Here is a 13,276-nt window from a genome sequence, read left to right on the forward strand (position 1 = left end):
TCTCTCTCACTGTCCAGCATAGAGCAGTCCACACAGTAGGCGCTTAATTTTATAGCTATTGAATGACTGATTTCTTCCAAACTTGGAACACCCATTAGCCCTTGGAACACCCATTAGCCCAATGAACCCAAAGACTGGGGTCTGGAGTATGGTGACTGATTAGAAGGCAACCAATGCTACGAAGGTTGGGACTGCTGGAGATCCTACTGGGTAGGCAGAGACAATCCCCTGCAGTTACATCCCCTAGCATTAGCTAGGAGGGACACCTTGTGTGGTCACCATGATGACCTCTGTCAGGAAATCCCCCTCTGCCTCCTCCTCTTCCTTCTGTGTCACAGTCACCACCAAGTCACCATCATCACCATCACTGCCCCCTTTATTTCCTGGTCCCCAACACAGAAAGCCCCGTGTCTTCCCTCTAGCTCTCATTCTATCACTTAACATGCTGGTTAGGAACATGACCTTGAGACCGGACACCCTCGGATTCCAGTCCCAGCTCTGATGAACTGGCTGAGTGACCTTGGGCAAGTTCTTTAACATCTCTAAGCCTCCAATTCTTCACCTGTCAAGGGAAGTTAGTAACATCAGGGTTGAAATAGACATCTTAGTAGTCCTCAGCACGATGCCTGGCTCATGCAATGTGAACAACGGATGTGGACTCTTTTTGTTATGACTGTGATGATCACTATGGTGGATACTATTGCTGCCACCATTGCTGCTACTACAAGTAGTATGTCAGTCCCCACTGCCAGGGGGAAGCTACCGGGAAGCAGTCCCTGCTATGAGTGCTGGTGGGGGTACAAGCCCAGCCTTCCGGACATTTTTAAAAACCCCAATCAAAATTAGCCTGTTTTCCCCAGCATACCTCCAAATCCTTGCTTCACAAAGCTCTTCTGTCAGTCTGGAGCATGGGCCCCAGATTCAGTTCTTTATGTAGGTCCCTCTCTTTGGTCTGGAGCCTCCTTGGGGACTGGGACCATATGTTGGTCTAGGGAATTACACCGTTTGTTGACATGCACACACCAGCAATTTCAGTTTGGCTTAGAAAACCATAAGAAACCATTTAAATTATGCCCTCCTATGCCTTGGGGCTAGGCCCTGCCGGGAAGGTGGGGAGACAGGGTTCCTAGAGAAGGAACACCCACTGCCACTTTCTGGGATGTGAGGAGAACACCATGTGAAGGGAAGACCCTCTGAGAAGCATTCCAGGCTCCAGCCTGCTGGCCAGCACCATCTCCACCCACCTCCCCAGTAGTGGGAACACTGGTCTACCACTATCTGGCTGATCCAAATGGGTTAAAGCTGCTCAGTTTACTTATAGGAAGTGGTCAGAGTCCTGCATTAGGGTAGCTACCAGATGCCTGTTTTTGGAGTAATTTTGTAACATTTCACCCTGCCAGGACTACCTGAGCTAACAAGGGACTGCTTTCTCATGTCCCCAACTTGAGTAACTTCTTGAAGTGATCTGGAAACTGGCAGAACAGACCACCCTGAACCCATGAGTGAAACTCAGGGACCTCTGTCTCTTGGTACCTGGGCATGGAATGTTTCCCCAGGGAGCATAAGAGTTGGGAAGATGTTCTCCCCAAGGAGGGAAGAACTAATGCTTGGGCTCCCAGGATGGGGCAGACCTTGTTCAGGAGCAAAAATGTGGCTGAAGGAACTGCCAGCTGCCTGAAAAGTTTCTCACTGTTAAAAAGGCAACATCAAGGTCACCACCACCCAGGTCTCACTCACGGAAATCCCCAGACAATACCCGAGCTGAGGACCATGCAGACTCTGTGGGGTCATTTCCACTATCTTCCTGGGGTCTGTTCCACCGCTGGACAGCTGGGGTTCTTAGAGACACAAAGAGTGATTCTGGAAAGTCTGTCTTGGATCTAGATCTTTGAAAACACCCCTCATGTTTCTGAGTCTCCTTTTCTCTGGCATGAACACTTCGACTCCTCAACAAACCAGATACTAGGAGATGGATTATCTTGGAAGGAAACCTTGGGTTTTCAGAGGAGCCCTTTCTTGATAAAGCCAGACATTTCCCCTGCTCCTTGCTGATAGATAAGCAAGAAGGAGGTAGCCCTGGAAAAAGAAAGCTAGGAGATCTCAGAAGGGGATAAGTCCCCAGGTCCCTAATTAAGAGCGCAGATAATGCCCGATTAGACCACTCCAGTCTGCAAGGGCAGCATATTCTGCTGGCTATCGGAAACGCTTTGTTGCCACAAAGAGCTTGGAGATCTCTGTTCTACAAATTACCCATGGCTCCTGGCCCTTCAGCACAAGGAAAGAAGATAGTGGAGAGACGCCCTTTTCCGGTGTCCTGGGCTTGACAGGATAAAAGGAGGCCGTACTCTGGGTGCCTCATCAGAGCGTTTGTTCTCTATCCCTTAGTGACTGCTTTCCTCCAACTCTGTCAACTCCATCTTTCCCACCATGAGTCGGCAACTGAACATCAAGTCTGGTGGTGACAAGGGTGGCTTCAGTGGGCGCTCAGCAGTGGTGCTGAGGAAGGCTGTGGGCAGTGCATCTTCTTACCGTGCAGCTGGCAAAGGACCTGGGGCTGGCTTTGGCAGTCGGAGCCTCTACAGCCTTGGAGGGAATCGATGTATTTCCCTCAACATGGCAGGTGGTGGTGTTCGGATTGGAGGTTATAGCTTTGGGCCTGGCTCTGGGTATGGAGGGGGCCGGGCCACTGGCTTTGCTGGAAGCATGTTTGGCAGTGTGGCCTCAGGGTCTGTGTGCCCATCCATGTGCCCACCTGGGGGTATCTACCGGGTCACCATCAACAAGAGCCTCCTGGCTCCCCTCAACGTGGAGCTGGACCCTGAGATCCAGAGAGTGCGCACCCAGGAGCGGGAGCAGATCAAGGCTCTGAATGACAAGTTTGCCTCCTTCATTGATAAGGTGGGTCTCACAGGAGGAGGATGAGAGAGTTCAGTGAGATGTGAGCAATTCCATGCTGCCTGGGAGTGGACAGGGCACTGTGGATGGAAAGGTGGCAGCTGGGGCTCCTCCATCATAACATCCTGTAAGCTAGGTAGCACAAAGGAATAAATGAATGTGTTGCTTCTGCAGGGTATTTTGCAGAGAAGGGTGGAAAATTGAGTAAAGTGTAGCCCCATCTTGAGAAAGAAGTACTGGGTTTCTGGAGGACAGTTGGACGAATCTCCAGCTCTTTAAAGAAGATGAAGAACTAGTAGAGTCAACACCATTGGGAGGGGAGGGCTCACGGTACAGAAGAAACACTTGGCTGAGTCATCAGGAGGAGCATCTCTTGTGTGCTGAGTCAGACAATGAAAGAAAATTATGGTATTTCCTTCCTCCATGAGTTTTCAGGGATTGGTTTTGTCTAGAAAGCTATGAGATGAGCATTCATACAGGGTCTAGTTTGCATGGAATTCCAAGAGTGTAGAGTCAACACCTGAGGCTAATGACTTTAGAAAAATCTATGTAACCTGAGAGTCAATAGTCTATGTCCATGGACATGGTCACCTCCATTGTGATCCCAGGTGCGGTTCCTGGAGCAGCAGAACCAGGTGCTGGAGACCAAGTGGGAGCTGCTGCAGCAGCTGGACCTGAGCAACTGCAGAAAGAACCTGGAGCCCATCCTCGAGGGCTACATCAGCAACCTGCGGAAGCAGCTGGAGATGCTGTCCGGGGACAGGGTGCGGCTGGACTCAGAGCTGAGGAGCGTGCGGGACGTGGTGGAGGACTACAAGAAGAGGTGAGCAGGCCCTACCAAGGTCGTGGGTCATGTTCCCAGAGATTTTTGGGAAATCCAATCTCTGTGCCTACTTTTTAGGAGGGGAGAGAGCAAGAACTAGTGCCAGGGGCTCACACCCCTCCCTGGTTGTGGGGGAAGAGCCTGCCCTGTTTGATGAGAACTTCCTACCTGGTTGATCAGAAGGAGTTTCTTGCTCTTTGATCCAGTGATTGGTTCAGTGGCCAGTTTGGGGAACCTAATAGGCACTTGGATATTTTCATAGGATCCAGTGAGTGGAATATATATGAGGTAACTCAGGGGCAGAGTCCTGCCACCCCCAGCCTATGTGGCACTCACCTCTAGGAGATCCTGCAGGGATCTGCTATCTTCTCTCTTCGCCCACAGGTATGAGGTGGAGATTAATCAGCGCACAGCAGCTGAGAATGATTTTGTGGTGCTCAAGAAGGTAAGGGAACAAAGAGCCTATGCTCTCTTTTGCATGCCCCTCCTAACTAACTATGCTCAGGACTCCAGCTCAGGCCTTCTGGAGAGGGGCAGATGCCTGAGTTGGGATGGAGTCATGGTTCTGGCCTCTAGCTAGAGGCAGGATATACACCCAACCAAAGGACAGAGACAGACAGGAGAGAATTCTGTTCTGGGAAAAGGGAAACTCTGGTCCAGCTTGGCCTTCCTGTGTGAATTGGGGGAAACTCATTCTACCTCTCTGGGCTTTGTTCCCTCCAGTGGAACAGAACAACTTTCCCCTTTCTCTTTTTCAAAGAGTCATTGAGTATGAGAAAAAGCAATATTGAATAATTTTATTCATCCATATGCTTCCCTTTGCAGGCAAACAATAGGAAGTCAGATGGCACTGGGAGCAGGGACAGGGAAAGCTCACAAGATGAGGGTCGTATTGACTGAATGTTTTGGGTGCCTCTTGGCAGGATGCTGATGCAGCCTACACAGTGAAGGTGGAGCTCCAGGCCAAAGTAGATTCTCTGGACAAAGACATCAAGTTCCTCAAGTGTTTGTATGACACGGTGAGGATGCTCCTGCCTTTCCCCCACCCTGCCTCTTTCCAGCTGAGGGCTTCACTTGGCTCTTCTGGGGAGATGCCAGTAAGAGGGATTTAGGATAATAGAATGAAGGATGTTTTGATAGGAAGGTGCAAAACTCTGCACAAGAGAGACCATGGAAGTGTAGGATCTTGGTCCCCAGAGACCATACACAAGAGAAAATCCCACCTGGGCTGACAGTGATCTTTCACTCAGGCAGAAAAAAATGACCCATTGAGGTCTTATTCAAGCACAGGCTCTTGACTCTGTGAATTATAGGAAATGTCTCTCACTGCCCACTGCCCATGAAGGGTGCATCCTGTTGCTGTGAGCCTTCTCCTTTGGCTCCAACATTCAGATCTGGAGCAGGAACTTCTTCCCACCACTTCAGCTCAGAAGATGAATAGGCAACCAAGGCAGGCTAGGGGACCCTGACTCTGTCTTCATCTCTCAATTCAGGAGATGGCCCAGATTCAGACTCATGCCAGTGAAACCTCAGTCATCCTGTCCATGGACAACAACCGGGACCTGGACCTGGACAGCATCATTGCCAAGGTCCGAGCTCAGTATGAGGAGATCGCCCTGAAGAGCAAGGCTGAGGCCGAGGTGCTGTACCAGAGCAAGGTGGGCACCAGGGGCATCTCTGTCCTCCACCAGCCTCTCCTTTCCTGGGAAGGGATACCTCCACCAGGGAATGTAAGAGCGACCTTTGTAGATGTGTTGAATGAAAGGATGGTTATAACCAATGCTTTAATGATATTCTATTCAAAAAGAATTCTCAGTAGAGTCTGTTATCAAAGATGAATTGATGGGCACATTCAATAGAAAAGGACAGGCAATCATCTGATGGAGAAAAGAAGAGAGGTGTTTCTGCTGTAGAACAAATATGTTTCCAGGGATTAGGGCTTGCCATCATGGTGCAGAAGGAGAGAGAGTAACAAATATGATGGAGAGCAGCTATGGGAAATCCAGGGTGGGGTAGGGAGTAAAAAGGAAGCCATGAGCTCTTTTCTGGCCAATATGGGAAGACTTTCAAGAGGAGGAAGTGGAAGTCTATCTGACTTCTGGGTACTGGGAGTAATGCTTGGAGAAGACCCTTTACCTGCTTGCTCTCCAGGGTTTTATACCTGCCCTGTTCTGGCACTCCTTTTCACATTTGTTAAATCCCACCCACAGCAAAGATCATAGGTTCCTCATCCCCTGTCCATGGATATGCCATCCCCTCTTCTCTGGAGGACTGGGCAAGGAAGAGGGGAAGGTATGAGCTACAAACCCTGAGCTAACAATCCAACCACCCCAAGTGTACACACTGCCCTCAGCTTCTGGCCCTCCACTTGTCACTGAGAAAGGGCTGCAGGAGAATTCATGTTCTGTGAGGGCCGGGACCTCACCTATCCTGCTCATTGCTGCATCCTTAGCACATGGAGTAGTACAATCTGGCCTTTAGCAGAGGCCTCTATATAGAGATGCTTAATGAGTAGAGAGTTCTTCTTACATTTCAAAAGTGCTTAATAAATGTGACCTGTACTTTTCTTTCAGCCAGCTCAGAAAAGACTGCAGGCAGGGCAAAGAGAAAGAGTGTGTCCAGTGCACAGTTTCCGCTTAGAGAAGTGGGTGGACTTCCCGGTGGGAACCACCACCACACAGCCGGAGGGATGCCCAGGCTCCGGCTCCATTGCGCCCTGTCCTGGACCCACCTCCCCTGTCTGGCCTCAGCCATGGAATTGTTTGCTCAGGACCCTTCCCCTACTTTGAATCGGGGGTGGGGGTGCAGTCCTGTCTCATAACCAACTTTCTATCTCTCGGAAACCAGATCCAAGAGCTGCAGCTGGCAGTAGGCCGACATGGTGATGACCTCAAACACACCAAGAACGAGATGTCAGAGCTGAACCGGCTCATCCAGAGGATCCGGTGTGAGATTGCAAATGTAAAGAAGCAGGTGGGCAGCAACCTCGCCAAGAATGTCAAGTTCTTTGTGAAGTTCAATTTCATCCTCTGTGGTGGAGAAACTGGAGCCCAGTTTAGTAAAAAGCATATCTCCCAATTTGGATTTGGGAGCCCCACGGCCATCTAACATCTCTCTTTCCTACCTGCCTCTGCACCTTTGGTCAGAGCTGGCACTCTGCTAAGAGCTGGGAAGTGCCTTGAGCTTACTTCATCTGACTCCCAGTTTGCAGATAAAGAAGATGGGCAGATGAGGAGAGGGGAAGTGACTTGCCCAAGGTCCCCAGCTGTTATCAGCAGTCAGGACAGAAATCAGGTTTCCTCCTTCTTTCCTCCTTTTACTCAGACCTTTTCTGCGTGCAACAAACCTGGCCTACATTCCCTTCAGACGTATCCTCTGATGGCAGGTCCCACGCCTTCTCTTCCCACTATACACATAATACATATGGAGGAGTGCATAGGGAATGTATCCCAGGCTCTTCTGTGGCCATGCTAAGTTCCTGCCCTTAAGGTGGGACATCATCCTGGTGACCAAAGGAGGACAGCAGCAGATGAAGCCCTCCTGGGTGTCCCTTCTCTGTATCATGGTACCATGTCCACTTCATCTAGAGAATCCTGTCTTCCCTGAAAGCAGCAAAGCTTAAACACCATGGCAGCGGGGAGATAATATTAAAGGGGTGGGGAATTCTTTCTTTGTCCTCCTCAAAGAACCAGGTCAACTCTACTAGTGATAGGACACCAAGGTGAAAGATTGGAGCCCATTCTCCTCCCTGTGTCCCCACAACCTCCACGCCAGGCAATGTAAGGAGCATGGCAACAGCCTTCCTTTCCATCATCAAACATCCAGCAGCATCCCAGTGCTGCTAGATGTTTGTTAGAACCCAGTTTCTGAGGTTGAGGTATGATTTCATGCCTTTAACCTCCAGGTCTAAGGAAAGCCTCCCTCACCCAATTCAAGCTGACAAGGGGAGTGTTTAGCCAGACCCTCCTGCAAAATGCTGGAGTGTTCCAGAAACGCTCACTCTTGGTGCTAACAGGTCAAGGGTCCCCACTGGGAGCTGTCCTGCAGACAGGAATCTGACTATAGTGGTGCCTTGTCATGCTGTCTGATCCCTAGAGGTGACTTGGCTGGGGTCTCAGCATGATTCTCCTGGACCTGGTATCCTTTCAACCTAGAGCCATTGGTGGCCTCCAACAGCAGGAACTAGTCAACTTCACAAACATCACAAGTTTCTTCCTATACTCGTGAAATGCAATTATTTCAATAGCTTCTCACAGAAAATCCATCTGCAATAGAAAACAGAGGAGGCCGGGCTATAGTCCTGTCCCTGGAGACTTACTCACTGTCACCTTGGGCCTCATCTGGGAAGTGAGGGGGTTTTGCTCCCAAACCCAGAAGATCTGAGAACTATTTTGCATTCTGATGAGCTCCCTGTTCTTTGGCTTTCAGTGTGCCAACCTGGAGATGGCCATCGCCGATGCTGAGCAGCGGGGCGACTGTGCCCTGAAGGATGCCTGGGCCAAGCTGGACGAGCTGGAGTCCGCCCTGCACCAGGCCAAGGAGGAGCTGGCCCGGATGCTGCGCGAGTACCAGGAGCTCATGAGCCTGAAGCTGGCCCTGGACATGGAGATCGCCACCTACCGCAAGCTGCTGGAGGGCGAGGAGTGCAGGTTGTGGGGGGATGTGGAGGGGAACTCTGGGGAGAAGGGCTGTGGGAGGCTCCCTGCTGGGCTGGGGACATTTGGGAAGTGGAAGATGAAAGACATAAGCACAGAGTGCTGGTTTGACTGGGTCGCTCAGCTCCTGCTCCCTGCGAGGGGAACTCAAACATGAAGCAGGCAGCACAGGTGATGCTGTGGAAAGAGCAAGTGGGATCAGACAGACCAGATTTCCTCACTCCTTTGGCACATACAAGCTGTGGTTCTGGCAGATCCTTTAGTGTCTCTGTGTCTTTATTTCTTCACCTATAAAATGGGATTATAATCTCCATCTCACAGACTGTTTTAAGAATGAATAAAAATAACATGTACATGGTAAAGCAGATGCCCATCAAGGTTGTAGCTGAGTGTAGACACTTCACTGAAGTTTTATCCTTCTCTAACTTTCTGTCTTACAGGATGTCTGGTGAGAATCCATCCTCTGTGAGCATCTGTAAGTATCCCTGAGAGATAGGTCGGGTGGGGATTCTGGCTGGGTAGGCAGGCGGGGACCCCAGGATAGGGCGATGCTACCTCCACTCATGGTCTCCCCCAGTCGGGGAGTTTCCGTTACTGTCTTTTGAAACTTCTCTGGCTTCAAAGGAAACCTATTTCCCTTTGACCCATGGAAAGAGTGGCTGAAGTCATTCCCACTGCATTTCTTCTCTGTCTCTCCCCGGGACATTGTTAATGAGAGAGAAGGTTGCAAATGTGCACTTGGGGTGTCAAATGGTCCAGGAAATGCCAGGAGGTCAGAGACCGTGTCTGTGTCATGTGGTCCCCACTTCACCCAGAGCCTGGCACTTTGCAGGATGCTTGTTCATCTTGATGGTGTTTCCTGGCTGCTGAGGGTTGCTGGGAACAAGGGAGGATGGCTCCTTTTCTGACTGATCCTTGCTTCCCTTCTTCTTTGCTCTTGGCTCTTCCTCCTCAGCCGTCATCAGCAGCGGTGGGAGCGGCTACTACCATCCCAGCTCTTCCTCTAGTGCCGACGCCAGGGCCAGCAGCGTGGTGGGCAGCTACAGCAGCTCTCGGGCTGGGCAGTCCAGGGCCAAAGAGGCCCGTGGGGGAGACCTCAAGGACTCCCAAGACCTCAAGGGCAAGAGCACCTCTGCCAGCACCCCAGCCAGAAAAGCCGCCCGATAAGCCCGAGGGCCCACTCCCCTCAGGATCTGGGAGAAGAGATGCCCTTGCAGCCGCCACCAAGCCCAGAGATGTCTGCTGTTCTCCATCCTCAACCCCCTGAGTCCTGGACTGTCTGTAGTGTACTTGACCACCTGTGCCTTGGTCCCCCTCGCTGTCCAGCTCTGACTGGCACCATCGCCTCTCTATCCTCTCAGGTCCCATGTGGACACTGACTTCTTGTTTTCCTTACTGCTTTCAGCTGGCAGAAGGCTTTGGGACCCAGGCTATAATTGCCTTCTTGGCTCTGGGAAGTTATGGTCCTCCCCAGAGGGAGAGAAGAGGAGGGAGGCGGAGAGGGAGGGGAAGAGGAATAGTCTTGTTTGGGGCTTAGGCTGAATCAGCAGGTGTCTGGGAAGTCCCCCCCCCCCCACTCCACAACCCCAGCTTCGGGGGTGAGGATGAAGGTGTGTTCCTGGGAGGGGCACGATCAGCCAGGCTTTGCCTGTCCCCTCTGAAAGCTCTTTGCTGAATGACTCCTTTATTCAGGAGAAAAGGTGTGTATGCTCAGACCACCAGCTGTACCCAGCTTCACAAAGCCAAGTGACAGAGAACTGGGGGTTTCCTGCCACCTTGTGTCACCCACCCACTCTACTACTGGTAAGAGCTACTACCCTATGATAAGCAGCTGCTATGTGCCAGGCTCCCTGCATGCATTGCCCCTTGTGCTTACCCAGCCTGCAAGGTGGGTGCAGTCAGCAACCTCAGGACAGAGGAGAAGTCCCAGCCTCCAAGAGAGAGGCTGCAGAACCCATCCCTGTCACCCACTAAGTTCCCCAGGCTGGGAGTAGAGCCCAGGTCTAGCTGACTCCACAGTCTATGTTCTTTCCATGGCATATCACTGCCTCTGTAACAGAGGGAATTGTTTCAAACACTAGGTTTTTTGATGAGGGCAACATGATTATGTTACCTTTTTGTCAAGGACTATGGTATGTGATGTATCTTTAGTCCTCTTGCTAGGGCCGTATCCTGCAGTGCTTGTGATCCTCCATTCCTGTTGCTATGAGCTGTGTTCAGTGAGGGGAGCTTGATCCATCTCTGGTGGCACTGTCCAGCCTGGAAGTCATGGCTTTTGGTGTAAATATTCCCAAGAATGGCAACACCCAGTCCCTCCATCACTTGAGTTATGGACTCAGGATTTCTGCTGTACATTCAATAAACTGCCCTTGGGTGATATCAGTGTGTCAGTCTTGTCAGTGTGTCAATCTCACCAAATTGCCCACCCCCTAATGATAATGGGCTCCGGCCCACACACACATATAAGAGCCTTTAGGGAGTCTGGAAGCAGATCAGAGCAGGCTGCTCTGGACGTGATCTCAAGGCTGATGGGAGAGATGGACATATGCATAAAACCATGTCCTGGTACAAATCAGGAAAGGGAAGCCCTGTGTGGCATCGCTGATTGGGGACAAGGATATAGAAGCTAAACAAGGAAGGCCTCCTGGAGGAGAAGGAAAGTTTAATCAAATAACTAGAAAGATGGGCACATAGATTCCTGGATAGAGAACTTAAATCATACTGTCACAATAGGTTTTGGTGAGGGCTGGGAGATCTTAGATTTTCTGAAGTGGGTAGCGGGGCTAGGTGGGATTTCTAGTCCCTCAGCTTTGGTGTGCAGAATTCAGCCCTCGGATGTGCTTTCTGGTCCATCTAGTAGCATGGGTGTCCTGAGCTGTTTGCTCCTCCATCCCTCAGGGTAATAGTGGCTGGTCTTCCAAAGACAGGGGCGAGAGGCCCCAAGCTGCCAACTCCATTAGCCTCACTGTGTCTTTCATGTATTATGGAGGTTCTCGTCTGTATGCCAAGATGCAGTAACCTTGGGAAGCACAAGAGCCCAAGAGTCTGGTGGGTTTTCTGCCCAAATGCCTCCCTCTGATGTTACTGCTATGGTGACTATGGGGAATAATGCCCTGGGACTTACAGGGGTTCTGTTCTGGCTCAGCCACTAACCAGTCACCTGTTACACTCAGACCAACTGAGATGAGCTATGGACATTTTCCCCCTGAAAAAGGTACAGAATTATGTCTACCTGTTCAGAGGTCTGCAAACCCCCCCAAAGCCCATCCATGGACTCCCTGGGTCATGAACCCCAGGACCAGAAAACCCTAAGGCCCTTCCCAGTGTTGATACTCTGCCCTTCCCCAAAGACCAAATTCCCAGTGACCCGTAAGAGGGGCTATGAGGAAGGGATGGGCAGATCGGATCTACAACCTGAGACAGCCTTTAGAGGAACCCATGAGCCATCCATGGAGTTGCCTCCTCCAGGACCAGAGTGCTGGTATGCCATTGGGATATGAGGCTTGGGTGCTGTGCCCGGTGCTGGGTGCATAGTGAAGGACCCAGAGGCTAGGCAGATGTGATTTTGGGGAACTGAGGGAACATGTCTTATGCTGGGGTATTGAGGAGGGCAGAGGGGCAACCCCTCTGGTTGCAGTTTATCTGCCTGAGAAATGGAGAAATTCTTTGTCATCTGGGGCCTAATTAAGATCCTGAGACGTGCACAAGGATGACTTCGCTCTTGCTTTATGACTCAGTTGAAGACTCCTTTGAAGCCCAAGAGAGGAAATCATAGAGCTAGGACCATGGTCACCAACTTAAATTCTGTGGGTCTGACTTCAGTACACAGGGCAAAGAGACCAGAAGGAAGATGTGTGCATGGAAGTTTTGGCTGGAGAGCAGTCTAGAGGAGTGGGGAGTGAAGGAGTGTCTACACTGTCTGGGAGCATAAGTATCTTATTCATTTGTTCTCTGTAGACCTCCAGCAAATGTCCACTTAGGGGCTGAGTCATCTGTCTGGGTGATGCCTGTGCTCACACGGTCTTTGGGCATGGAGACTTCCATTTACACCTTTTATTATGCGGACAACTCTTACTGCTCCTTTGACATTCCATTTGGGTACTCACTCCTCTTGGAAATCTTTCTGAATCTTTAGGCCTGTCTGAGTGTCTGTTTTCTAGGACTTTGCTATGCCCACTGCTCACATCCAACATGACATTTCCACATGCAGTTGAGATGATCTCTCTGTGTGACTGATTCCATCAGTGCCAGACTTGGGGGCCTCGAGGGCAAGGACTGGCTTTATTCTTTGCTGGGCTTTCCACTTAAGGAAGCTTCACCTAGCAGAGACACCTAGGGATAGTGCTTGTAGGGTCTTCTTAACTAGCACAAATACGTTTAAAAGATTTGGGGGAGAAAACCCATGCATTTATGGCCATTTTGACAAGTATGCAGACACCATTCCTGGATATGCTGGGACAACTGGCTAGCCACATGCAAAAGAATGAAGCTGGACTCCCACTTCTCATTATATAAAAAAATTATGTCAAATCGATCAACAACCTAAATATAGGAGCTAAAACTGGAAAGCTCTTAGAAGAAATAAAGGGATAAATCTTCATGAGCCTGGATTTGGCAAAGGATTCTTAGATACGACACGAAAGCACAAGCACCAAAAGATAAAATAGATTAAGTTGAACTTCATCAAAATTTAAACTTCTGTACATCCAAGGACACTACCAAGAAAGTGAAAAGAAATCCTGCAGAATGAGAGAAAACCTTTACACATCATCTGTCTGCTGAAGGTCTAGCATCCAGAACATATAAAGAACTCTTAGCACTCAACAACCAAAGGACAAACAACCCAATTAAAACATGAGCAAAAGACTTTAATGGACTTTATTTCTAAGAAGATATACAAATG

The 13,276-nt window shown here is 50.2% G+C and overlaps 1 protein-coding gene across 1 annotated transcript; it reads left to right on the top strand.

The window, feature by feature from the left end:
- The first annotated feature begins 2,427 nt into the window (after positions 1-2,427).
- On the top strand, positions 2,428-10,731 carry KRT74 (keratin 74). The gene is made up of 9 exons (XM_047740803.1): positions 2,428-2,898; positions 3,504-3,718; positions 4,103-4,163; positions 4,642-4,737; positions 5,212-5,376; positions 6,566-6,691; positions 8,147-8,367; positions 8,814-8,848; positions 9,329-10,731. The coding sequence occupies exons 1-9, from the start codon at positions 2,428-2,430 to the stop codon at positions 9,538-9,540; spliced, it is 1,602 nt and encodes a 533-aa protein (XP_047596759.1). The 3' UTR covers positions 9,541-10,731.
- Positions 10,732-13,276: the final 2,545 nt, after the last annotated feature.

Source organism: Lutra lutra, chromosome 8 (genome assembly GCF_902655055.1).
Source record: "Lutra lutra chromosome 8, mLutLut1.2, whole genome shotgun sequence".
Lineage (NCBI taxonomy): Eukaryota > Metazoa > Chordata > Mammalia > Carnivora > Mustelidae > Lutra > Lutra lutra.

Coding starts and splice junctions, on each gene's coding strand:
- KRT74 (XM_047740803.1), top strand. CDS start 2,428: ATGAGTCGGCAACTGAACATCAAGTCTGGTGGTGACAAGGGTGGCTTC. Junction 8,368..8,813: donor CTGGAGGGCGAGGAGTGCAG/GTTGTGGGGGGA, acceptor TCTGTCTTACAG/GATGTCTGGTGAGAATCCAT. Junction 8,849..9,328: donor TCCATCCTCTGTGAGCATCT/GTAAGTATCCCT, acceptor CTTCCTCCTCAG/CCGTCATCAGCAGCGGTGGG.